Raw genomic sequence first — 25,350 nt, 5'->3', positions numbered from 1 at the left:
AGCCATTCCACTCCACAGGCATGGACTGTTTTGGCCCGTTGTATATAAAGAAAGGAAGAGGAACCGAGAAGCGGTGGGGTATTGTATTCAAATGCATGACCACCAGAGCGATACATATCGAACTCATTCCAACCATGAGCACAGACTCATTCCTTATGGCCTTCCGAAGATTCACATCACGGAAAGGAAAACCGTCTACATTGTTGTCTGATCACGGGACAAACTTCAAAGGCGGAGAAAGAGAGCTGAGAGAGAGCTTCCAAGCTATGGGCCCAGAACTTAAGACCCACCTCGCTCCATCCCAGATTGACTTCCAGTTTAATCCCCCGAACGCACCCCACTTCGGTGGAACCTGGGAACGAGAAGTACGTTCTATAAAGACAGCCCTGTACGCCGTGCTTGGGGCCCAGACTGTGGCGGAAGAAGTCCTAATGACAGTCCTCACGGAGATCGAGGGAGTATTGAACTCCAAGCCCCTCGGCTACGTCTCCAGTGATGTAGCAGATGTCGACCCAGTCACCCCCAACACACTCTTGATGGGGCGGCTGGACCCCGCGCTACCCCAGACAATGTACAGGCCTGAAGAAGCGAACGGCCGAAGAATGTGGAGGTACAGTCAAGTACTAGCTGACAAGTTTTGGAACAGCTTTCTACTCCACTACCTACCGTCTCTACAGACCCGCCAGAAGTGGGTAAAAGAGAGAGACAATTTGACAGAAGGAACAGTCGTCATGATTATCGACCAGTCACTACCCAGAGCTATGTGGCCGGCTGGCCGCGTAAGCAAAGTGATCACCGGTGCCGATGGCAAGGTCCGAGCAGCTGAAGTGCTCGTCCAAGGGCGAACTTACACACGACCCGTGGCGAGGCTAATAGAATTGCCCAGACTCCCAGACACTATCGATGACGACCATGACCCCACGACTTTGTGAGTTGACTGACCCTTACAGCGGACCTTGAGTGGTAGACAGTGCGGTTAATCTGTCTCTGCTTAGCTAATTAGGTGGGACTAATTAGGGGGCGGCTGTTGTGAAGGATCAGATTAAACCGAATATATATATTTATTTATGGATATATATTTAATAGTATTTGTATATCGTTTGATATCCCTTGTATATTCCTTGTACATATACACTGAATATCCCTTTAGTCTACTAACAGCCCATAATAGTTTCATTCTACCATTGGACAAGAACCTGGCGCCAGCAGCCAAGCCCCTTGGTTCAAGTTCAATCGTGCCGACGAACATGTCGTTACAAGCCCGGTTCCGCGTAGGAATACGTCTGGCGAAATACGAATGGTACTATTTGTTCACAGCGCATATATATATGGCGCAAGTAAAGTAGAACTTTCTTTTAGTCCATTAGTCCTTTACCCTCCAACCTAGTAACAGACGTGAAGCCTCACCCACGACCCACGTGTGGTGCAGTATGGCCTACTTGGCCTCAGAATAGGCATTGAGACATCGTGTGGATTAATAGTTGAATTGTCATAGTTTGGCACTATACCGTCGAGTGGGACGTATTTCTATTAAGTTAATAATAGTCTATTATGTATGGTGCATCGTTCGGTTAGAGTTATAAAGTGAGCAGTACCCCCATCGTTCCTGGCGTTATCTAGAGTCTTAACCAGGCTGGGCAGACCACGTGTGGTGCTTTCATCCGAGGAGTTCTGGGCCAGGACGAGTGGACCTGTACATTGGATTACTTTACCCGGACGACGGCGAGCCCTACACGGCTTGGATTATCTACTTGCTTTGGGTGCTTTGATTATGCCATGGATAACAGCCAACACTGCTGAGTGTTGGAACTACCCCCCGAGAGGAGTCCAGGTGAGACGGCGCTCTACCCCGAGTGAGGTCGCCTCACGTCTCTTCGTTGTGGACCGGCAGCTACCGTCTACAAGAGGGCCCAGCTGTATTCATCTGTGGACCGAGGTTCTGTGGGCACCGTGTTCAGCACTCTGAATTCTCCCAAGAAATCGTCGGCCAGATGGGATATCGCCAGCGGCTCTCCTAACCCCCCCCCCCCCCCTACTGACTTACAACCAGCGGGACCCCCCCTTTAGTGTATCCAGCTATAATCATTTAAGTACCATCGCTATAGTTCCCTAAAGAACCAGGTTGTATACTTGCTCCCTGCGTAACCAGAGATTGGACATTCAATGTTGATTTGCCTACGAATACTCATTTGCCTTACAAGTGCATTCAAATCATAAATGTCATTAAGTGAACGTTGTATATACCCTTTGCTATATAAAATATTCGATTTATACATTTGTGTGGACTTCGTTTCATCAGGTGGGAAAGTGTTCATCATATCTATATCATGTACTGTGTGGCCAGTAGTTAAAGTACATAATCGGTAGTGGTTTAATGATACCATACTTATCAATACAGTCAGGGAATTGTACCCCTCAGTTACAACGTTAATGCCACAAAACGAATGCCTTGTTAATCATAAGTAGTAACTTTGATGCAGTAGCTTGTGTGTGTGTGAGTGGGGGACTGGGGACGGCGTTGTGCAAGTCGCGAGTGAACTTTTTTTTGTCTTTTGACGCTACACAAATTGATGGATATTTATCGGCTACTGCCATCGGCACATTCGAGCTTTGGGCCGATTGCAGTCAACAAGGCACTTATCGGCCGATACCGATACCCGACCGATACATTGGTGCACCCCTAGTAGTGATGGTAGTGGTGATGTTAGTGGTGATGGTGGTAGTGATGGTAGTGGTGGTAGTAGTATTGGTGGTGATGGTAGTGATGGTAGTGGTGATGGTAGTGGTGGTGGTAGGGGTGGTAGTGGTGATGGTAGTGGTGATGGTAGGGGTGGTAGTAGTATTGGTGGTGATGGTAGTGATGGTAGTGGTGATGGTGGTAGTGATGGTAGTGATGGTAGTGGTGGTAGTGGTAGTGGTAGTATTGGTGGTGATGGTAGTGGTGGTGGTAGGTGTGGTAGTGGTGATGGTAGTGGTGATGGTAGTGGTGGTGGTAGTGGTAGGTGTGGTAGTGGTGATGGTAGTGGTGATGGTGGTAGTGATGGTAGTGTATGGGGAGGGGGGAACAGGTGCCAGGGCTTGGGGGCTTTAATGAGCCCCTATGGATGGCGCTGAGATGGAGGGGACGTATTGACATGCAACGCTTAAGCTAACACACCTCAGACCACTGTGCCTGTGTGTGAGTGTGAGTGTGAGTGTGTGTGTGTGTGTGTGTGTGTGTGTGAGTGTGTGTGTGTGTGTGTGTGTGTGTGTGTGTGTGTGTGTGTGAGAGAGTAGTGTGTGTGTGTGTGAGATAGAGATTGTGTAGTGTGTGTGAGAGAGACAGAGATAGAGAGAGTGTGTAGTGTGTGTGTGTGTAGTGTGTGTGCAGTGTGTACGTGTGTGTGTGTGTGTGTGTGTGTGTGTGTGTGTGTGTGTGTGTGTGTGTGTGTGTGTGTGTGTGTGTGTGTGTGTGTGTGTGTGTGTGTGTGTGTGTGTGTGTGTGTGTGTGTGTGTGTGCGCCTTGGAGGCGGCAGCAGGGACACTGACAGAGCGGCGTCTTCAAAGAGCTCAAGTGATTAGTATGTTATCATTACCATTGGAAACGTGAGTCTCTATTCCCCCCTGGCAGAGGTGACACGTCTCGGGGAGCCGGCCGGCAGACTCGCTGCAGTGGAAAGCCACTTCAAAGCCTTTTCCCCCCTGAATCTCTCTCTCTCTCCCTCTCTCCCTTTCTCTCTCTTCTCCACTCTCCCCTCGTTCTGTCTTCTTTTAGGGTTGTGGGGTGGGGGGCTGTGTGTGTGTGTGGTGGCAGTGGTGGGGGTTACGGGGAAGTGGTTGTGGCGGTGTCTCTCTCTATGTGTGTGTTTGAGTGATCATTAGAATAATGTGTCCCAGGTTTTTTGACAGAGACGGAGCCCAGAGGAAGGGGTTAGAGTGTGTCCCGCTGCAGATCCGGTAACGACACCACGCGCGCACTGTGATGGGGCTCCTCCTGACGGAGAAAACCACCGCAGGAAGAAGGCAGCAACGATGACACAGTGGAAGGGAGAAAAAATTTAAATTACAAAAAAAAAAAAGACAGCATGTATAATTAACCAGGAGCCTCGGGTCCTCTCTGCCTGACAGACATCTAGAGATGTCGTCCGGAACGCCCGTCTGAAAACAGGTGACTCTTAACACTCGAAAAACAAGGTGTTTTTTGGGGGGCGCCGCGATACCCGAGTATCTAAATTTTGCGACAATATGGACTCATAAACATCTGTAGGTGTTTTATGTGTGTGTGGGGGGGGTGTTCAGCTCGGATTTCATTCGTCGGATGGGAAGGAAAAACCTGTGACACTATCCTCTGTGTTTTTTTCCCCCCAGTGCAAAAGTGTGTCTGCCAAACCCCTAGTGCGCTACAACTGCAGATATCAAGGCTTGACCCCCGCAGCTCTGACACAAGCCACTAAAGAGCCATCAGGATCGGGCTTCTGCACAGAACCACACAGGCCCTAACAGCACCATATATACCCCCCACCCACACTGACCTACAATACAGACCTGCTATTCATCTACACAGAGGAGACGTAAGGGTCTTTATCAAAATCCTATCTCATTCCCCCCCACCTCCCCCAGCTTCCAGTGGAAAATATTTAAAAACAATATATGATAAATACTGTGCATGTGTGTGTGTGTGGCGGTGCACATGTGCTATGCATGCATGCCTTTTCATCTGACACCTACGTTTTCACTAAACACCTTCTTAGGAACCATGGAAAATGTTTTTTGTCCCTGTGTGTACGTGTTGTAAGTTATTAACAGGGAGCCCCCCAGAACAATGCAGCTCAAACAAACTTCTTCTTCTTCTTCTTCTTCTTCTTCTTCTTCTTCTTCTTCTTCTTCTTCTTCTTCTTCTTCTTCTTCTTCTTCTTCTTCTTCTTCTTCTTCTTCTTCTTCTTCTTCTTCTTCTCTATCTCCTGCCTTTTTTCAATATCAAACACTGTGGTTACTATCACCATTTTCCAAAGTGCAGATGATTTCCTTATTATTTCAATGAGGGTGTGTGTGTGTGTGTATGTGTGTGTGTGTGCGTGTGTGTGTGTGTGTGTGTGGGTGGGGGGGGGGGGGGGGGGGGGGGGGGGTGAGTCAAAGTGAATAATGATGACAGCTGTGATTCAGGCTGGCTGTGATCTTCGCCGCCGTTTGTTTGGGACGTGTAAGACGAGGAATTACAAGTGTCAAACAGTTGTGAATACGGGTGCTAAATATTTAAACGTGTTTTCCAGCTGAAGAAGAGGAGAGGAGAGGAGGGGAAAAAAGTACAGTTTCTCCTTTTTTATTTTTTCCGGGGCTTAAGTGTGTATAAGCTGCTCCAGCCTTTGATTCCAAACGCAGGAAGAGCGGGAGGGTAGAAAAGGCGGCGATGGGAGTGAGCGCGATTATCGAAAGACGAAGAATCAAACCCGATTACAGCTAGAGCTTTGCCAAAGGTGTGTGTGTGGGGGGGAGGGGGGGGAGACAGGTGAGGTAACTGAAAATGTCTCCTGACCCTCGGGCTAGGGAAAGGGGGGGGGGGGGGGGGGGCAAAATAAAAGGTGAGAAGAAGAAGAAGGGGAAACAAAAGAACAGCTAAATAAAAGAAGAAGCAGAAGAAGAAGAGGAGCAGGGTAACATGGCATCCGGGCCTGGTCTCTGAATTATAAATGGCTGTGAATGAGAGGCTTTGATAGGAACTGAATTACCGGCTTCAGGAGACAGTTCAGAGACCGCGTTTGAACAGCGGCTCACTCAAAGACACATTTAACAACACAAGTACACTTCCACACACACACACACACAAGCTCAGCCGTAACAACACAAGTACACTTCCACACACACACAAGCTCAGCCGTAACAACACAAGTACACTTCCACACACAAGCTCAGCCGTAACAACACAAGTACACTTTTCCACTTCCACAGACACACACACACTCAGCGGTAACAACGCAAGTACACACACACACACACACACACACACACACACACACACACACACACACACACACACACACACACACACACACACACACACACACACACACACACACTCACACACTCACACACACACACACACACACACACCACAAGTACACGTCCACTACTGTGTGCTACTGTAGGGGTCAAGTGTAGCTTGCGTCTAAATGAGGAGCATTTCCTAGAAGGTAAACATGATGACTAATTACAACAATGTGTGCTCTAGTATTGACATTAATACATGATAATAAATGCACAATATATGTATTTTACATGTAAAAGAAAAATTATTCTGTGACAAAGAATATTGCTTGTGGACGAGCGACGAGAGAATTGGAGCTGCTCTGTTTGATCTGAAGTCTACATCTTCTGTCATGTTTCGATCTAATAATTTTTTTTACTTTTTCACACTATAAAACCCTTTCAAACCATTAAACATAATAGAAAATATAACAGGTCAACTCCCATATCTAAATAGTTAGGTGTGCAGTACATCAATCACCATGGTGTCATAAGATTGTGAAAAGCAAGGTTCCAAACCCCCTCAACTGCACCAGCCTTTAACACATTGACCGCCAGCAGCAGGGGCGCTGATCCCCCTTCAGCGCCAGGTCTTTATTCAATGGATATAGTTTTAGACTGCGACATTTGCGAGTGCTTAAAATATATCTTATATTATAGCTATGGGTCTAATACACCCGTCGATTGTCAGTGAGTTGCTTCCAGTCAACATGCACAAAACAGATTGTTTTTTCATCCGTACATTTTCGTTTTATATCGTTTTGAATAAGAGTATGGTTTGGGTGATTCTGAGTAATTCCAGGAAAAGACGAGGAAAAGGCATTTTAGTGTAATCCAGTAATCATCACGTTGTAATTTTTTGGCTGATTATCTAATCATCCTGAAATCAACGCTAGATTATCATTATTATATCTCCTTGTGCATACATGAAATGCCCCCCCCCCCCCCCACCGCAGCCAACGGTAAAAAGCACACAGAGTCCACACAGATAGCTTTGATCGCGGGAGAAAGAAATATCAGATCATCGCAAGATTTTATATATAGAGTCCTTACCTGGTCTCTGATGTAATGCAAAAAAGAATCCAATTATCTGATCGCCATTCCAGTTATCCACAGCGATCGTGTCCCCGACATTACCGAGCGTTACACATGAACGGGCGGGCGGGGTTAGTGTTCCATGCCGTTGTTGTAAAGGCCTGCCTCGTCTGAGTATTTAAACCCCGCCCGCACAGCTCAGATCGGCTCAGAAAACACACCAGACCATTTTCAATGGAGTGCAATAGCTCCGCAAAGGCAGTAGAGGGCGGTGTTGACCGTCTGCCAGCTCAGACAGGGTCTGAAGGGTCTGCAGAGGCTGCAGCCATGAATTATTAATAGATATAGCGAATAAACGAAATAACGATATTCGCATGGCGGGCAATAACGAGTATACTCGTTCTTGGCAATTAATGTGTTAACGCCGAGCTGAACAGCTAAATGGCCTGCTAGCTGATGGAATGGTACGGAGGAACTAGAGTGCATTGGAGATCCTTCATTATGCCTACTGTAAAGGCATTGTGAGAGAGATGCTCTACACAACTGCACTTATATAGCCTACTGGCCTTGCGTCTCGCTCTTCGCCATACTGAGATATATCTATCTCCAGTACCTACTGTACTTCATTAACAAAAACAATGCACCCATGCACTTGACCAGGCCCCGCCCCAGTGTCCCCCTATAAGACACCGGACATGGTCATACTCGCCCTTCCTCTTTTTTGTTTCCATCATGGACGATGCAGTGCACTCCATGAACTAGTTGTTATGAAATGCAGAAGGAAATTGAACAATGTTGGGTTTTCGCCGGAGATTTTCCAGCCCCTGGAATCTTCTCGGCACGTTCTAACAGCGCATTGGGCCTGTCCTGGGGTTTCCTCGTCTTCTGACAGCGGATCGAGGGACGTCGCGCGGCGGCTAGGTCGCGCCCAGGTAGGGCCTGCGCCACCAGGCATCAATGCTGGCATTAGTGATACTGCTCGTTGTCCCGTGAGACAACCGAGTTGTGTCCGTGTGTACGTTGTCGTTTTCCCGGCTATCCTGGAGCGTGCGGCTAATGCTAAATGCTACGATGCTGGGTTACTGTTCCTTTGATTCCCCGCCGAGGGCTGTCTTTTTAAAAGGTCTTCCCTCCTCTTAACCATTCATGCTGACGGTCAATCGGTGTCTACTGTTGGGAGTTTTGACGGGGGCTTGTTTACCTTTTCATGGGTGGATGGGCTGAGGCCTAGGGCTGGTGTGCTTTTTGTGAATCTATGAATTGTGTGCGGGACTGGTGTTTCTCTGGTCTGCATCCCCTTAACATTGTGTGTATGGGCTAGCCCATTCTGCAGTGTGTTGGTGGAGTTTTAGTTCATTTATTAATTTACCCCTTCATGGGTGCACACCACAGTGGAGGTTGCTGCATTCCTACTAGTGAGGCAGTGCTTCACTAGTAGTAGTTTTTGTTGCAACCACCACTGGTGCTCCATGCTTGTGAAGCAGGTGGCATCAGTCCTTTGCCTCTGGCATGTTGGAACGGTGCCCCGCCCGGCCGACGCTATGAGTCGGCCCGGCAGGTGGCTGGTGGGCTGTTAAGCCTATACCGCCACAGTATGGAATTAGCAGTGACTAGTAACTTTGTTCGAATTGCTGTTTTTTCAGTCAAAAATAGTGTCGGGTGGCGGGGCCATGAAGGCCAGCCGACTTCAAAACATTGTGCGAGGTTTTGACGTTATTAACCGCAGGGAGGGCTAGGATGCTGTCAACGCTTGTTTACAGACATCTTGGTTGGATCAGTCTCCCTTTGAGGGGGTGAGAAGTTTTTTCCCTCCTCAGGGCTCTCCTCAGGGCGAGTGGGTGTTCTCGGCACGCTCGGGAGGTTCCGTCCTAGGACGGTTACGGTGCTGTCCGTGATGCGCCTGGTCGGTATGATGGCATCTGCTCATTCCGTGGTCCCTCTTGGCCTCCTCTTTGTGAGGAGGATACAGAGGTGGTTTTCCAGTATGGAAATAGACCCGGTGAGAAGCAAGTGGAAGCGGCTAAGGTTCCCATGTCAGTACTGGGGGACCTCGCCCTCTGGGGAGGGCCTGGGGCCCTCACAAGCGGGGTCACCATGGGCAGCAGGCTCACACGTCACGGTCTTCACCGATGCCTCCCTCACTGGGGGGGGGACGTGTCGGGCCAACGCAGTAGGGGGCAGCTGGCAAGACCATGCTGACCGGTCTGCGCTACATTCAATGTGTTGGAATTGAAGGCAGTCCTTCTTGTCCTCAAACGGTGTTTTGATCAGGACGGACAACACGACGTCAGCGTCGTATATCGACAGACAGGGAGGAGTACGCTCCCCCCGTCTACACCGGGCGGCGGTCGGCTGGCTATGGGCGTTTCTCCATCTGCGCAGCCTGAGGGCTCTCCACATCTCCGGCAGGGTGAATGTGGGTGCAGGTGTGATGTCGCGGGCGGTCCTCACCCTGACGAGTGGGGATTACGTCCAGACATAGTCGGGCAGGTCTGGGACCGATTCCGTGGCCGTCCGGGATTCTGTACGCTTTCCCCCACCTTACACCTGATAGCTCAGCTGTTGGGGCGGGTACGTCGGGAGCGCGGGACTTGGTCCTGGTCGTGCCGGGCCGGGGCTCAGCTGTTTGGTCCCCGGCCCTGATTCAGCTCTGTGTGGCCCCGCCGTGGCCTGTTCCGTGGTCACCGCGGGCCCTCTCTCAGGCACGCGGAACTCTGTTCTGCCTTCCTGTTCTGGGGCAGCCTCTAGGCTTGGCTGCTGTCAGTGTGAATCTGGTGGGGATGCGTCTTGGCTATTCTGTGGTTAACGCTATCCGGCATGCGCACGCTCCGTCCTCTAGCACGGCTTACGCGGGTAGGTGGCGTATTTTCCAAGAGTGGTGTAGAGTGGGGGGCTTGGACCCGGTGTCCTGCCCCCTGGACGCTGTCCTTTCCTTCCTTCAGTCTATTTTGGGTAGACTGTCGGCTTCGACGGTGAGGGTATATGCCGCGGCTATATCCTCTTGTCATGTGGGGTTTGAGGGCGTTACATTGTTCAGCCACCCTCTTGTGAAGCGTTTCCTGCTTGGCGCTCGGCGTCTTAAGCCGGTGGAACGTTCTCTGTCTCCGAGTTGGGACCTCCAACTGGTCCTCGGCCGGTTATCTGAGGCCCCGTTTGAGCCTATTGAGCAGGCATCTTTGGAACAGCTGTCTTTAAGACTGCATTCCTGCTGTCCATCACCTCCGCTAAGCGCATGGGTGAGCTGTGTGCTCTCTCGGTGCGGCCTGAGTGCTTGTCTATTCGTGTCAATAGCGGTGTAACTCTGAGGCCTGATCCAGTCTTTGTGCCAAAAAATATCCGGAGCTCTTTTCGCTCCAGGGATATTGTGATTCAGGCGTTTCATCTGCCTCCTCACGCTGGTGAGTTAGAGGTGAGCCTTCACCTGTCGTGTCCCGTCCGGGCTTTACCTCAGTCGGACGCAGGACTTCAGGGCTACCGATCAGCTCTTTGTTTGTTAGAGTGGCTCTCGCGCTGGTAAGGCACTGTCCAAACAGCGCCTGTCACATTGGTTGTGCGAGGGCATTGCCCTTTGCTACACGTTGGCTGGACTGGCCCCCCCTGGGGGTGTCAGGGCGCACTCCACTCGTGGAGTGGCGGCCTCTGCCGCCTTGTTAGGGGGGGCCTCGGTGGAGGACATCTGTGCTGCGGCCTCCTGGTCCTCCCCGGGTCCCTTCGTTAGGTTTTACCTCATGGACATGACTGGGGGTTCTGTCTCCCAGGCGGTTCTGAGGTTTGGGACCTACCCTGCGTCCCGCCCTTCGGTGGGTTAGCAGGGGTGTGTGGGTGTGTGCCACGGGGTGATGTGTCACACGTGGTCCCGCCTGTGCTGTGCGTTTTTAGGGGTCTCTAGTTCCCTCTTTTTTCGCACTTTGGTGGAGTTGACTGCCTCCCCCTCTTCACTAGGAAGGGCGGGTGGAGGGGACTCCCCTCCCCCCTGGTGGTAGGGCTTGCGGGTCCTCAGGGCATACATTTGTCAGGCCACGCGTCTGCTCTGCCCCATATCTCAGTATGGCGAAGAGCGAGACGCGAGGCCAGTAGGCTATATAACGAAAGGTTATGACTATAACCTAGTTATATGAGTACTGGCTGAGCGTCTCGCTCTTAGCGCGCCCTGAGCAGGGTTTCCGTTAGCCGGTAATTACCGGTATTTGACCAGCAAAATCTGTTGAAGTCCGACATATTTAATCTCTTCTGTCATAATGTCCGGTGAAAATAATTCCCTCTAAGCACAATTTGATTATTTGAATTGTATTAAAATAGGCTAAAATTAAATAGCCTATGCGATGAACGAAACAATCATTACATTTGTTTCATCGTTGCTTCACCAAGCAGGTCTAACGATGTTGTCAGCGAGAGCTTAGTGCTGGGTTTGCGAGAAGCATGCAGCTGCAGAGCCACAGAACCCACCAGCCTTGCCGGCACAGTGCAGTACTCCAATTCAGCCATTGGCAATTCAGCTGTTGGGTGGGGGGCGCTGCTGAGCGGTCCCCAGACCGGACCTGAAAACACTGCTGCTCTGTGGGTCTGCAGCTGCATGCTTCTCGCAAATCTAGCAGCAAGCTCCCGCTGACAACATTATTAGACCTGCTTGGTGAAGCAACGATGAAACAAATGTAATGATTGTTTCGTTCATCGCATAGGCTATTTAATTTTAGCCTATTTTAATACAATTCATTCGTGCTTAGAGGGAATTATTTTCACCGGACATTATGACCAGCACCAAGTCGTTGGGAGGTGGAGATATACATAACGCAAACCCACGATAATGTTGCCGTCTCTCTCTGCCAAATTTCTCAGTTCTTCGCTTGATATAATTAATACAAATGTCCAATATAACGGAATTCGTTAGCTCATAAAAATGTGATTATAACAGACTGCTGTTTATTAATGTCGGGCAGACTGCCCACCGACACCTCAAGTCGGCAGCAGCACGAAGTCTCGAGGGACTTATTTTATTTGGAATATATTAATGACTGTATATACAGTACGCAAAAGTAGCCTAGTTTTAAGTTAAAATATTATAAATGCCTTGAGGATGTCATTCTTTATATAGGCCTATCAATTGTTTTTAAGCTCAATAAACTCTGACCGGAATTGATCCCATTTGTCCGGTAGATTGAAATCTACCGGACACACAGACCTGCAAAAAAAATTCTAACGGAAACCCTGGCCCTGAGGTCCCTTGGTTGGGTTTTCTATGATGGAAACTTTTTCCAGAGGAAGGGCGAGTATGACCATGTCCGGTGTCTTATAGGGGGACACTGGGGCGGGGCATGGGTGCATTGTTTTTGTTAATGAAGTACAGTAGGTACTGGAGATAAAGATATATCTCAGTATGGCAAAGAGCGAGACGCTCAGCCAGTACTCGTATAACTCATATAGTCATAACCTTTCGTTCACATTGGTGTGTAGAGAATGAATATACATTCAATGGCCTATGTCAGTGGGTCTCAAATGTTTTAGTGGGCTTGGATATACCTTCTTAGTGGGCTTGTGTATCCCCTCTTAGTGGGCTTGTGTATCCCCTCTTAGTGGGCTTGGATATCCCCTCTCAGTGGGCTTGTGTATCCCCTCTTAGTGGGCTTGGATATCCCCTCTCAGTGGGCTTGTGTATCCCCTCTCAGTGGGCTTGTGTATCCCCTCTTAGTGGGCTTGTGTATCCCCTCTTAGTGGGCTTGGATATCCCCTCCCACACACACACACACACACACACACACACACACACACACCTATCGTCTCTCCGTGTGGTACTGCACCCCTTTGGATTGGATTGAATGAAACGCATGAAAAAAATTAATCCTGCTTCCACATTTTACTTCTCAGGCATGTAACTCGAGCCGATCGGATTCATTGTGGACCATCAGAACAGCGTGGAATTGGTGTTTCGACCACCCAGCGTTGGATCAATAAACGCGATCGATATTTTGGAATTGGAATAATCTTTTTGGAGAACATCTGATCTGAAGTAAGGAATCTATTTTACCAGTCTTGGGATAATCAGAGCTTTTTTCACAGAGATATCAACATGGGCCCTATATGTGTGTGTGTGTGCGTGTGTGTGTGTGTGTGTGCTGATCAGGAAATAGATAATAGATTTTTCAGCCCGCTTCTATAGCGTGCATAAGTACACATATACTATCGATAATCTAGCCTTTATTTGAAAACGATTCATAAATAGGCCGAAAAATAACAACGTTTTTTGTGTATTCCAGTGTATTCCACTAAAGGGCAATTATCACTGAATCTTTATATTTTCCTGAAACTTTAAAAAAACTAGAGTTTTTCAAAATGGTATAAAACGGAAATGAACCGATTAAAAAAACAATACGTTTCGACAATGTTGACTGCAAACAAGTCATTGATAAGCAACGGCCATTTTATACACATAGCCATAATTTAAGATATAGTTTATGCGTTTGCAAATATGAGCACTCTATCATTGAAGTGGGCGTTGGCACGCAACGGGGTTCCGGGGCACCGGACCCGTGGCACGGAAAGTGTTGATGTTAATGTTACTGTGTCTCCCAGTGTGCCTCTTGCCCTTCGTGTTCCCCTGTCTGTTTTCGGTTCTTAGTCCCTTGTATTGTGTTATCTGTTTAGTCTTAGTGTATTTGTGTTATGTTCCCAGTGTGTTTAGTCTTGTCTTATATTTGTTATTTAGTCTTTTACCCCAGTCTGTCAGTCTGTTTCCCATGTTAGTGATATGTTCCTTAGTGTGTTAGATTCCTAGTGTTGATGTTATGTTTCTAGTGTTACTCTTGTCTAGTGTTAGTCTTCTTGTATTAGAGTTACTGTCTAGTCTTAGTCTTTGTAGTGTTTATGTGTTTACTCTTGGTCTGTGTAGTCTTTGTCTGTCTCTTTCTCCTCCCAGGTGTTTCCCGTTGTAATCAGCCCTAGTGTGTGTCCCGTTTGTCAATTACCCTGTGTATTTCTATGTTTCCTTGTCTCTTTGTGGGTTCATTGTATTAGCTGTTCATGTTTCCTGTCGTGGTCGTTGTTCATGTTGCTATCATTCCTGGTCTCCTCGTGTTAGTAAGTGATTCCCCATGTTCGTTTTGTACCTTGTGTTACGTTTTCCCCTCTTCCAGTTTTTACTGAGAGGTTTTTGTTTTTGTGTTTTGAAGTTTGTTTGTTCTAGTGTTTTTGTTTATGGTGCCTTTGTTTAACTCATTCGCGGCCATTCGATTTCCCCATCCTGTTCTAGCTTGGCCAGGTTTCCATTACATAGTTTCACTGTGCGTCACCTTGTTTGTAGAGCTATATCTATATTTTATATTATAGCTATGGATACAATACCATGGTCATTTGACAGTAACTATCTTCCGTTCAAGATGCAAAAAAGAATAAATCTTTTCATGAATACATTGACGCGTTATCCCGTGGTGAATAGAATAAGTATAATTTCAGAATGATCCGGGCTAATTCCTGGGAGGCTGGCTATAGGGCGCAACGTGAATTCTACTCAAACCATTGGCGTTTTGTCCGTGGACACGCTACTAATTCCAAATCAAATGTATATAATAGGTATTATATTTCATCATGAATGCATGAAAGGGGAGGGGGGTCGTTTCTGATTATTTGATTGCCAGTAACGGCATTTGTTATTACCACAACACAAGCCGATCAGGGGGATGGGTATGAAAACCTTGCACGATCAAGCCGAAATTGACGTCAGATAGTCCTTACCTGTGGTCGGTGGTATTCCAAAAAGAATATTCCAATTATTTGATCGCCATCTAGTCCATCTTATGTCCATCTGGTCCACGACATAACCCACCACAACATATGGACCCGGGGTCCCGAAAACGATTCAATGCGATCGAGTGAAGCCCTAGGTTTCCCATTACTAGAAAAGTGCACCCGGAGCGGTTTAAATGTAGCACCCGGTCTGGAACAGGGTTTACTGCACTCTCGATACTGCCTACTAGCAGGATCTGGCCGGTACTGCACCTTCGGAGTCCCAGTATGCCTTTTAACGGCAAAATACAGGTCCCCGACATTGAATAGGATATTAAAATCGGAAAAAAGGGAAAACGATCCAAAAACGTATATATACGTTGTTGGTCGTTAACCGCTGGCGCCCAATAACGTATATATACGTGGTTGGCCGCGAAAGTGTTAAGTAAAGCTCTCTGTTTGAATCAGTACCCGCTGTCTCCTGCCTGCTTCCTCCTTTTCCTGTCTGCTACTGGGTCCTATCACCACTAATCCCTAACAGAATGAACCCACCAGAAATGGACCCAGCGAACAAGACGAGGGAGGCATTGCACAGCTTGGAGGTCCTCGCCAAGGGTGATATTCCTTCCTTCTCCTTGGAGGAGAGGAGGGCTGCCCTGCGTCTGCTCTACTCCTGAACGATATATCAGCCAATTAAGGGGGGAAGGATGATTGGGTGGCCTTGATGTCAAAGACCTGATTGGGAATTTGGCCAGCAATGTCGGGGAACCCCCTACTCTTTGTGATAGGCGTCCTGGGTTCTTTAACGACAAATTCAGTCAGGACCTCGGTTTAGCGTCTCATCCAAAGGACGGCACTCGCAGCTATACGGTGTCCCTATCACCGTAACAGGGGCATTGTTACTGACAAGTCCAGAAGACAGAGTGCCCCCTGATGGACAACAACACCACTTTCCGACAACGGCCTTGACCGGGGCTCGAACCGGTGATCTTCTGATCATGAGTTCGGAGCTCTATTCATGTAGCCACGCTGCCGGGCGTATTAATTAATTTTGCGTTTCTTTTTTAAATGTAGCGAAGAGTAAAGACCCTAACCCTGTCAAAACACCAGTCAAAGTATATATTTTCAGCACTACATTAGTTTACAAATGATTTTAAGTGTTATTAGTGAAATATGAGTTCATAGAAATCTCATAGAAACCGGCGCATATTGACGCGAGGACATGGCACAACCTAACTTGAGTGTAGTTTTTTTAAAGAAGAGACCCAGGGCTTTCGATGCAAATTTCATAAAACTGCACTTCCCAGCTCACGCCAGCCCCTGTCAATCATCTGACTTCCAGCATGAAGCTTTTTTTTTACCGTTATTTTCTAGATCATATCTCACAGGTTGAACAAACCTGAACGGTATTGCCATAAATATAACGTAGTTAGTTTCTTTACCTTTCTGTGAACGTCTAGCAAAAAACGGCATTGCAATCTGATGAGAAATGGTGGAGAAATGTACATTATAAAAAAGTAACTGTACTTACAGTAGATTTCATTCACGGTTTTTGCTGGCCGGTCAGGGGCGTCTGGTGGTACTAAATCCAGATTGAAATATGCCATTGGAAAGGGGAGATTTGGCCCGATCCATAGATGTGTGACTTGACCATAGTAAGGTCATTTATAGGCCTTATATTCTATATTCTATATTCATATTTCAAATTGCATATGTCCAGATGGCAAAATGCTGTACTGTATCTACGAAAAACCCTGTAAATCATCTGACCTTTATTCATTTGCTTAGATCTTTTGTAGACGTGATCTCAAGAAGGTGCTGAATGAGCTCAGTGGCAATTTTTCATGTCTGATACATTTTAGCATGGTGTTATTCACCGTCAAAGATTAACTAGTTCAGCGCCAGAAGTCGCTGTGGGCGTATGGCCGTGTGTGCCAGCGCTGTAATGAATGGGGATACATGCCGGTGTTTGCAGTGCTAAAGCTATATTAAATATTATAGCTACGGATCTAATAATATAGTCGATTGTCATTGAGTTTCTTCCGGTCAAGATGCAAAAAACATACTTTTTTCATCCATACATTCCCGTTTTATACCGTGGTGAATATGAGTATAGCTTTAGAGTAATTCTGTGTAATCCCAGGAAACGCCGCTAAACAGCGTTTTAGTGCATTTCACTAGGAACCGTGCCATTCCTCGCTTGGTTCAACAATCAATCTGAAATCAACACTAGATTATCGGTATTATGTTTCATCATGCATGCATGAAAGGGTGGGGGGGGGGGTTCTATGCTTCGATCGTCACCAACGGAATAGGTTACACAGTACATTACAGACACACGCTCCGATCGCGGGGAAGGAATTATTGGATCAACGCAAGATTGATAGCATATAGCCCTTACCTTGACTAGGATGTACTGCAAAAAGAATATTCCAATTATGGGCGCCCCAGTGGCGAACCACATAGCGCGCTCAGCCGCGACCCGGGTTCGATTCCCGAACCTGTCGTTATTTCCCGAATGTCTTCCCCCCACTCTGTCTCCCATTCCTCCTCTGTCTCTCCCTACTGGACTGCCCAGTAGAAATAAAGCGATAAAACGCCAAAAAATGTAATCTTTAAAAAAAAAAAAATATTCCAATTATCTGATCGCCATTCCAAGTATTGATGTCGATCGTGTTGCCAAGATAATCCACCAAAGCACATGAACCGGCGGTGCTCGAGTCTCCCCAATCCATGTGTTATAATAAACGTTACTCATGCCCGAGAAGGAAAACCCGGACTGGACTTCTTAGATCGACACACAGCCCAAGCCAGAGGGTTTCCAAGGATGTGCAATACCGGCCGCAAGGCGTTAGGCGGCGGTATTGGACGTTTGCGATCTCAGACCCATTCCCAATAATAACATCAGGCTGGATGGATGGATTATGAATGGAAATATCGAATAAAAGAAATAACGATGAAAACACAACTTTTCTCGGGTTTGGCGCCCAACGTTCGGCGAGTTAACCTGACTTATCTCGGGTCTGGCGTCCAATGTGTTAAAAACGAATCATACTTTTTTTATTGATATTCTCCTTTGGTTCATTACAATTTACTCAAGCCTAATAACAGACACAGTATATATAATAGATACCAAGAACATGCAAATGGACCTTGTAGAAGTGGAGCAATCTTCCATAGGTCCTTACGTAGGTATGTATTATTTGGCAAATATTCTGAAAATATGGCTAGGGCTTAAGAAGTTGTATATAGAAAAGGAACTGATTGACAAATCAACTTTCAAAACTTTTGAGTCTTGAGGACATAGACAACATTTAATTTTGGGGGGGGGGGGTAGATGAGGGGGGGTTGAAGATAGATGAAGGTGGGTTGAAGAAAGATGGGGGGCAGTTAAATATAGATATTAAGAGTTGAATACCTTTGCTTCTCATCTTGTCTGCACCATACTGAGTAAGAACGGGACCATCAGAAACAAAGATAAAGGACCACAGAGCCGTCATTGGGCGGCTTAAAACACAACACTATAACGATGGTGATAACTCTAATCGAATTCATCATCGCGCCAAAAATAAACGACTCACTTATTGGGCCCTATTCAAGAGAGCGATGGAGTGACCAATCCTCCGAGCAGCAGTTCCTACTTTAAATTAAGAAGTTGACGTGGGTTGGTGAACATTTGTGTCAGTCCTTTTCCTTCAGTGTTGGCCTCCCTTCAGAACATTTTCAGAGTTGTTTTAATTCCCTATGCTTGTCTTAAAAAAAAGGTAAATCTTATAAATCTGATCTCAAGTCAAGTCAAGAGTTTTAATTGTCACGGCATACAATGAAATGCGGGTGGTCTTGCCCGCAACGATGTGCAATACAGTGGTACAACATATAATAGAATCCAATAAAAAAACAACATTGTGCAATAAACAGGTAACATGGTATGACATCTCGGTATCTGTACATAGTTATTTACAGAGCATATAGGACATGCTAGGTAGCTTTGGTAGTGCAATACACTGTTCCTGTTATTCTAATTTAAAGTGGCCTTTCCTTTTGGCCATAAGTGTGCGTGTGTGCGGCATGAGTGTGTGCCCGCTCATGTTAAAGTGTTAAGTGGCTGCTAGTGTGTGAGCGTGCACAGCGTGCGTGTCGTGTGTGTGTTCATGTGTGCTTGTGTGTGGATAGTTCAGTGTTCTGTGGCACTCAATGTTCATTGTTCAGGGCTCTGATGGCCTGGGGGAAGAAGCTGAGCCTAAGCCGCTCTGTCCTAGTAGCTGGGGTTCGCAGGCGTCTGCCTGACCTCAGCAGCTGAAACAGGCTGTTATTGGGGTGGTGAGGGTCTTTCATTATCCTGCAGGCTCTGGATTTGCACCTCTTGTTGTATAGAACCTGCAGGGGAGGTAGTGCAATACCCGTGGTACGCTCGGCTGAGCGCACCACTCTCTGTAGGGCCTTCTTGTCCTGTGCCGTGCTGTTTCCATACCAGGCAGTGATGTTTCCGGTCAAGATGCTCTCTACAGCTCCTGAGTAGAAGGACTGGAGTATCTTCCCCGATACTCTGAACTTCCTTAACTGTCTCAGGTGGTAGAGGCGCTGTTTCTGATCTTCATTGTCTGGGGGTGGGGAGGTCCTTCATTGAATTCATTCCCTATTACTTGGCCTATATAGGCTGCTCAATCAGTCATGCAAATATTTTTTTAAAGTGTTCAGATAAGCTGACATTTTTACGAAGGGGAGACAAGGGCAAATGGAGATTTCAGAGGGGAAATTAATGGAAAAGGCAAAGACGCACTTACCTCTTCCCGTAACTTTATCAACTGCCTCGCGAGAGCAGGAAGAGGGGGGAGAGAGAGAGAGAGAGAGAGAGTGTGAGAGTGAGAGAGAGAGGAAGAGGGGGGAAAGAGAGAGAGGTGAAGAGGGGGGAGAGAGAGAGAGAGAGAGAGAGAGAGAGAGAGAGAGAGAGAGAGAGAGAGAGAGAGAGAGAGAGAGAGAGAGAGAGAGAGGAAGAGGGGGGAAAGAGAGAGAGATTAAGAGGGGGAGGAGAGAGAGAGAGAGAGAGAGAGAGATAAGCAGAGAGAGAGAGAGAGAGAGAGAGAGAGAGAGAGAGAGAGAGAGAAAGAGAGAGATAGAGAAGCAGAAAGAGGAGTGAAGGAGAGATAAAAAGGAGAGACATGTCAGGAAACAGATCAGTCATGCGGCTGGGTACAGAATTAACCTTGACGATTTATCTGTTTGCGTGTTTAGCATTCCGGAAATCACAGACAAACACATTAAACGAAGCTAAACACGCCACTCGCTGCAGACTTTTTTGAACAAACAAAAGATCAAGTTCTGGCGCTTGTCACATTAAACAAAGAGAGGGAGTGGATCGCTCCACTCGCGGCGTCTCAACTATCATCATCAAGGAAGTCACATCACAGGACTTGATATGGCAAGAGAAAAGAAGGGGGGGGCGCGCGGGGGAGAAAAACTAGATCCTAGTCAGCTGAGTGAGGAAAATACAGTTTGGATACAGTAGCAATAAAAGGCTTGTGGCAGGAAATGTATATTACATCTGGCATTTTCCGAAGGATTCTATGGGAAAAAATGGGGGGAAAAAATAACAGCCCTTTTTTTGTGTTTCTGTTTTTTTTTTTGACAAATGCTGAGCCATTCGGAGTAGCGCTGTCCATCAACGCTGATATGCTGTCAATATTTCATGTACCTTTTACACATCTCCCTGCTGCCGCCGCGCTGTGGAGATGCTGCACGCGTGAGCCTCGGCCGGGCTGCCGGTGTATACATATACATAAATACATAACACTGGGGCTGATTATTGGGACAACGGAGGGGTCATGAAATATGAATCTTAGCATTAGCTATTCATTTTTGATGAAAGAGAATGGCAAATCTAAACTGAGGTAAATAGGAAATGCTGCGCCTATTCCCCCGTCCGGGGTAACCTTGTATCTTTGATAACAAGGCAGACGGTTCGGGGGGGGCAATAATCCCATTTATGATTAATCAAGCCTAATCGCAATTAAAAGGTTGCTTCCAACAGGCCCATGCTTTAAGTGAGGACTGGAGAGAAAGGGGGGGGTGGGAGAGAGAGAGAGAGAGAGAGCGAGAGAGAGAGAGAGAGAGAGAGAGAGAGAGAGAGAGAGAGAGAGAGAGAGAGAGAGAGAGAGAGAGAGAGAGAGAGAGAGAGAGAGAGAGAGAGAGAGAGAGAAAGAGAGAGAGAGGGGGGGGCTTATCATTTGAGAACAACACATTTGGTAGAGATGGGGGGGGGGGGGCACATTTCTTAATTTGTCAGCCTTTGCAGGTGATTTTTTAATCTCCATGTCTTGGGAGAGATGAAAGGTCAGCAGATCTGACGGAGGCTCAGGGCCACTATTACTGCCCTCTCATCTCATCTCCTGGTCATTCTGATTCAGTTTTTGTGCAGGGTTTAAAATCATTTGCTATCAAGGGAACTTGGATCATGAATTGTAAAACTTGATTGTGGACTAAAAGAGTGAAAAAAAGAAAGAAAAAAGAAAGAAAGAAAGAAAGAAAGAAAGAAAGAAAGAAAGAAAGAAAGAAAGAAAGAAAGAAAGAAAGAAAGAAAGAAAGAAAGAAAGAAAGAAAGAAAGAAAGAAAGAAAGAAAGAAAGAAAGAAAGAAAGAAAGAAATTGGTGGGCAAGGGTTAACAGAGTTGACCAGACTATTCCATGTTGGGAGTATTTCATGGGAAGAGATAAGAGACTGGCGAGTGGCTTATCTACACAAATTAACCAAGGAGCACCGCTGACTATTATATATAGCTCTATTACAATCCAAGGACAATTGTGTCATTTAATGTCCGTTTGTGTCCATCTAACACTGCAATATTCTATCATACTGTAGGCTACCTACAGTATATTATAATGGAGTGAATATATTGTCTCTTTACATTTTTTGTCACTGATAAATGCACAGTGAGAATTTTCATCATAGCTATAATAATTTTGTATTGTATATATACTGCAATCACATTTATATACTGTATATATAACTGCAAAAGCAGTATATATATATATAAACTGGGATTGCAATCACATTAAAAGCTCAGTATTAGATGTGTTCTCCATTGTCTAGTAATACTCTCCCTTTTGAACTTAAACCGATTGTTAGGTTTTAGTGAGTTTTTCCTTACCTTCGCGTGGGGTATGTCTGGGAGTGCTTGCATTCAATCATTTATTTGCATTTATTTAAAATTTGTTGGACCTTATGGTGTTCTTGTTTTGTTCTTGACTTATTGTTATGTTTCTTCTTGACTTGTTTAAAGAAGACGTGTCCGGCCCATGGGGACATTAACGTGTGTTGTCGGGCCTTACAAATAAATTTGATTTGATTTGATTTAGGAAGAAAAGAGCTTAAGAGTGTTTATTTTCTTCTGAATGAAAATACTAAATACTAAGATAGATAATTTAAAAATGTAAAGAGATAAATACATTTCACCATACATTTTATAACAGGATAGAAGGTAAAGGAGCTCTTGTAAAAAAAAGAATAAGGAAACATTTTAAAAGTATGTTTGTTTATGTTGCACTGCTGTGAAGAGCTCCTGGCCTTGAGAGTGCCGGCAGTAGCCGGTCGTGGCATGAAAAATATTTACCCACAAAGATATACGGTTACCCCTCCTCCCTTTTTGGTGTGAAGGAGAAGCCACTTTGCAGACTGAAAAATCCCTCTTTTCATTGCGAAGGTCACAACTCCCCGCCAAGAATGCATTATTGAGGAGGCCAAAGTTTAAAACTACACAAACAGACGAGGCTATTTAAGGTCTGAAGGAGTCCAGCAGAAAGCGCTCGCCCACGGCCCGCCGTCCGACTCAATGAGGACCAAACAAAACTTGTTCTATCTCATTTGTGCTGCTTCGACTGATTGAAAGTCCTTGCAGAGGATTTGCTGAAACTATGCGGGGGGGTCTTCGTTGCACGCAATTATTATTATATATATTTTTTTCATTTAGCTTTATTTTCCTTTGGCGTTCATTATTTTTTAAGTATAGCCCACGATGCTAGCGTTGCTGGAGAGAAATAAATAGAGGGGTAAACACAGAACATTGTAAATGTTATAATTACGCTCCCGCACCAGTGCCTTTCCCTGTGTTTTTCAGATGCCAGCCAGTATTCAAAATTGCACTGCTGCAATTTTTCTGTTATGATAATCAGCATTTCTTTTATTTATTTTTTTTCAAACAAAAGTTTTTTTTTTTTTTTTATCCAATACGGAATTCGATACAAGTGGTAATCTGCTTCCTTTGTAGCCTGTAAAATCTGGTCATGCCGGCTCAAACCAGCACAATCTCTTGTGGCCAAGCCTTCTGCTGTGACTGAAATCGAAACTATTCCGTAGAGTGTTCGTGTGTGAAAAATGTGTGTGTGTGTGTATGTGTCTGTGTGACTGTGTGTGTGTGTGTGTGTGTGTGTGTGTGTGTGTGTGTGTGTGTGTGTGCACTTGCTGCTTTGTGTGTGGTATGCGTGTGTATGTGTGTGTATGCGTGCGTTGCATGCAGAGGGGGAAAAGAAAGAGAAATTGTGCAATGGTAGCCCACCACATTATTAAAAAAAAAAAAAAAAAACGAGCGATAGCGCCAATTCAGTCTCTGTCCGCATACAGATAACGAATAAATGCCGAACTCTATTAAATCGTCCTTTAGCCATTATCGCAGGGCCAACACGCCATTTCAGAACTCGTGATGGCTCCCTATTTACTGAGCTATAAATCCTTGCCATGTAACCAACAGATTTGTGACTGGTAATGATCTGCTCAGCCAGGGCTATATGAAATGATCCTGACCTCTTTCAGATCCTCAGGAATTAATTTACCAACTTGCCCCAGCCGCACCTCACCAGCCCCCACCACCATCATCATCATCATCGCCCCCCCCCCCCCCCCCCTTATCGCTGCCGTCTCGTTCTCTAAAAAAAGATAATAAGAAAAAGAAAAGTGAAGTTCCGAGCACTCCACTCACAGCAAGACCACGTCTTGTATTATCTCCTCACGGTCCTGTTTTTTCTTAAATGAAAATGAAGTAAATATTGCACCTGGGAGAGACAAAAGAGAGAAATACAGTTATGTATCATCTATTTACTTGACCTTTGCCCCCTGGTCGACTTTAACGCCTCCCGTGCCTGGGTGCAGATGTGTGCGAGTGTGCCATATAACATCATTATCATTGTCAGAAAAACAAATAAACATTTGTTGTACAGTCTGAGAACAGAGGGAGTGATCATTAGCCAGTTCATGTAATAAACATACTGAGGTTTAGAGTCATCTCTGCAAAGAAGGTATAGCGCAGATAATCACTATGTTTATCGCTATTCTTTTTTAATAAGTTATCTTGAGAAAAAAGATTGAAAAGGAAGACAAAATAGTAAAAGTGTTTTCAAATGCAACAAGTTTGACCTCAAATCTAAAAGATGTTTTTGTATATATATTTTTGGAACTGATTTGTGGCACATTGCATAATAAGCTTCTAGACAAAGGTAGATGTTTATTTTCGGGGGTTAATCAAAGACTGTATTTTGTCACCACATATTTTCCAATGGTCCTTGTGTTGGGGGTGCGAGGCAGGGGGGGCCTTGATTCACTTCAGTTAATAAAGAGTATTTGTGCAAATGAGATTTTCACGCCGATATTGCGAGGAAATGACAACAAATGGGCAAGTATTTTACAAGCTTAAAAACAGCAGCATTCCTACTTTACTTCCCTGTGCTCACAATCTACACATCTCTGCTCTCTCCAATGCTGGGATTTCTTTTGTGAATTGTGAGTATTGTGAGATTTAATTTATGAGGGATTTCATTGCCGTTTTAGCAACATGGCACTTCAAGAAGATAAAATATAGCATTAAGTATAATTATTAAAATAGTTGAATAAGGCAGAGCAACAGATTCCAAATATTAACATTAATGTGTAATCCATTAAATCTACCCGATAATAATAACAGCACTGGTATATTTCATTATTATGTTATTTGAACAAGTCCATTTTGTTTCAGATGTACGAATTCTGATTTATGAATAATTACTCCGTAAATGCTGTACATCTTTTGTTTTCATGAAAGGGACAAAATAAATATTTGAAAGAAATGTGGGTCACACACACACACACCCACCTCCGCCAGCTCTGCCTTGACAAGATTTTGATAAGAACCATCACTGTCTCTAAATGTGACACTTCTGGCAGCAAATCTCCTTCCAACTTCCGCATAAAATGTCAGAGTCACTTTCGTGTCTGGCTAATTTGCCCGGAATATGCATATCAATTACGCATCTCCGCTCGACGATACATATGTTTGTAAGATGTGGCAGTTCGTGGGTCATCATTGAAATGGTAATAAGAAAGGAAAAAAAGGAGACAACTTTATTTAGCTTCGCTCAGCTGTAGATCATCCAACTGTAGTTTACAAAGCACTGTGGGACTGAATGTGCTGTGCAAATGTAAATTTGAGTTTTCATCTTTGTTTTTTTAATTCCCCCCCCCCATGTGTATGTGTGCAAATGGTATCTATTTGTGCTTGTGACTCCGTGTGTGAGCGTGCGTGCACGACGCACGGTAACTCCAGTGAGTTGACAGCCTAATCTTAATATATAATTACTC

At 45.7% G+C, this 25,350-nt stretch overlaps 1 protein-coding gene across 1 annotated transcript in view; it reads right to left on the bottom strand.

The window, feature by feature from the left end:
• The window catches only part of vti1a (vesicle transport through interaction with t-SNAREs 1A), a gene marked incomplete at its 3' end in the record, with an annotated part of 162,229 nt that overhangs the window by 24,429 nt on the left and 112,450 nt on the right, over window positions 1-25,350 (bottom strand). The window contains exon 4 of the mRNA XM_084323070.1: window positions 19,536-19,556. Within this exon, the coding sequence (XP_084179196.1) occupies window positions 19,536-19,556 (21 nt within the window). The remainder of the gene's footprint in view (window positions 1-19,535; window positions 19,557-25,350) is intronic.

Source organism: Notolepis coatsorum (assembly GCF_963971535.1).
Source record: "Notolepis coatsorum genome assembly, chromosome: 10".
NCBI classification, from domain to species: Eukaryota; Metazoa; Chordata; class Actinopteri; order Aulopiformes; family Paralepididae; genus Notolepis; species Notolepis coatsorum.
Note: the sequence above shows the minus strand (reverse complement) of the source record. Positions and strands in the feature narration are given on the sequence as shown.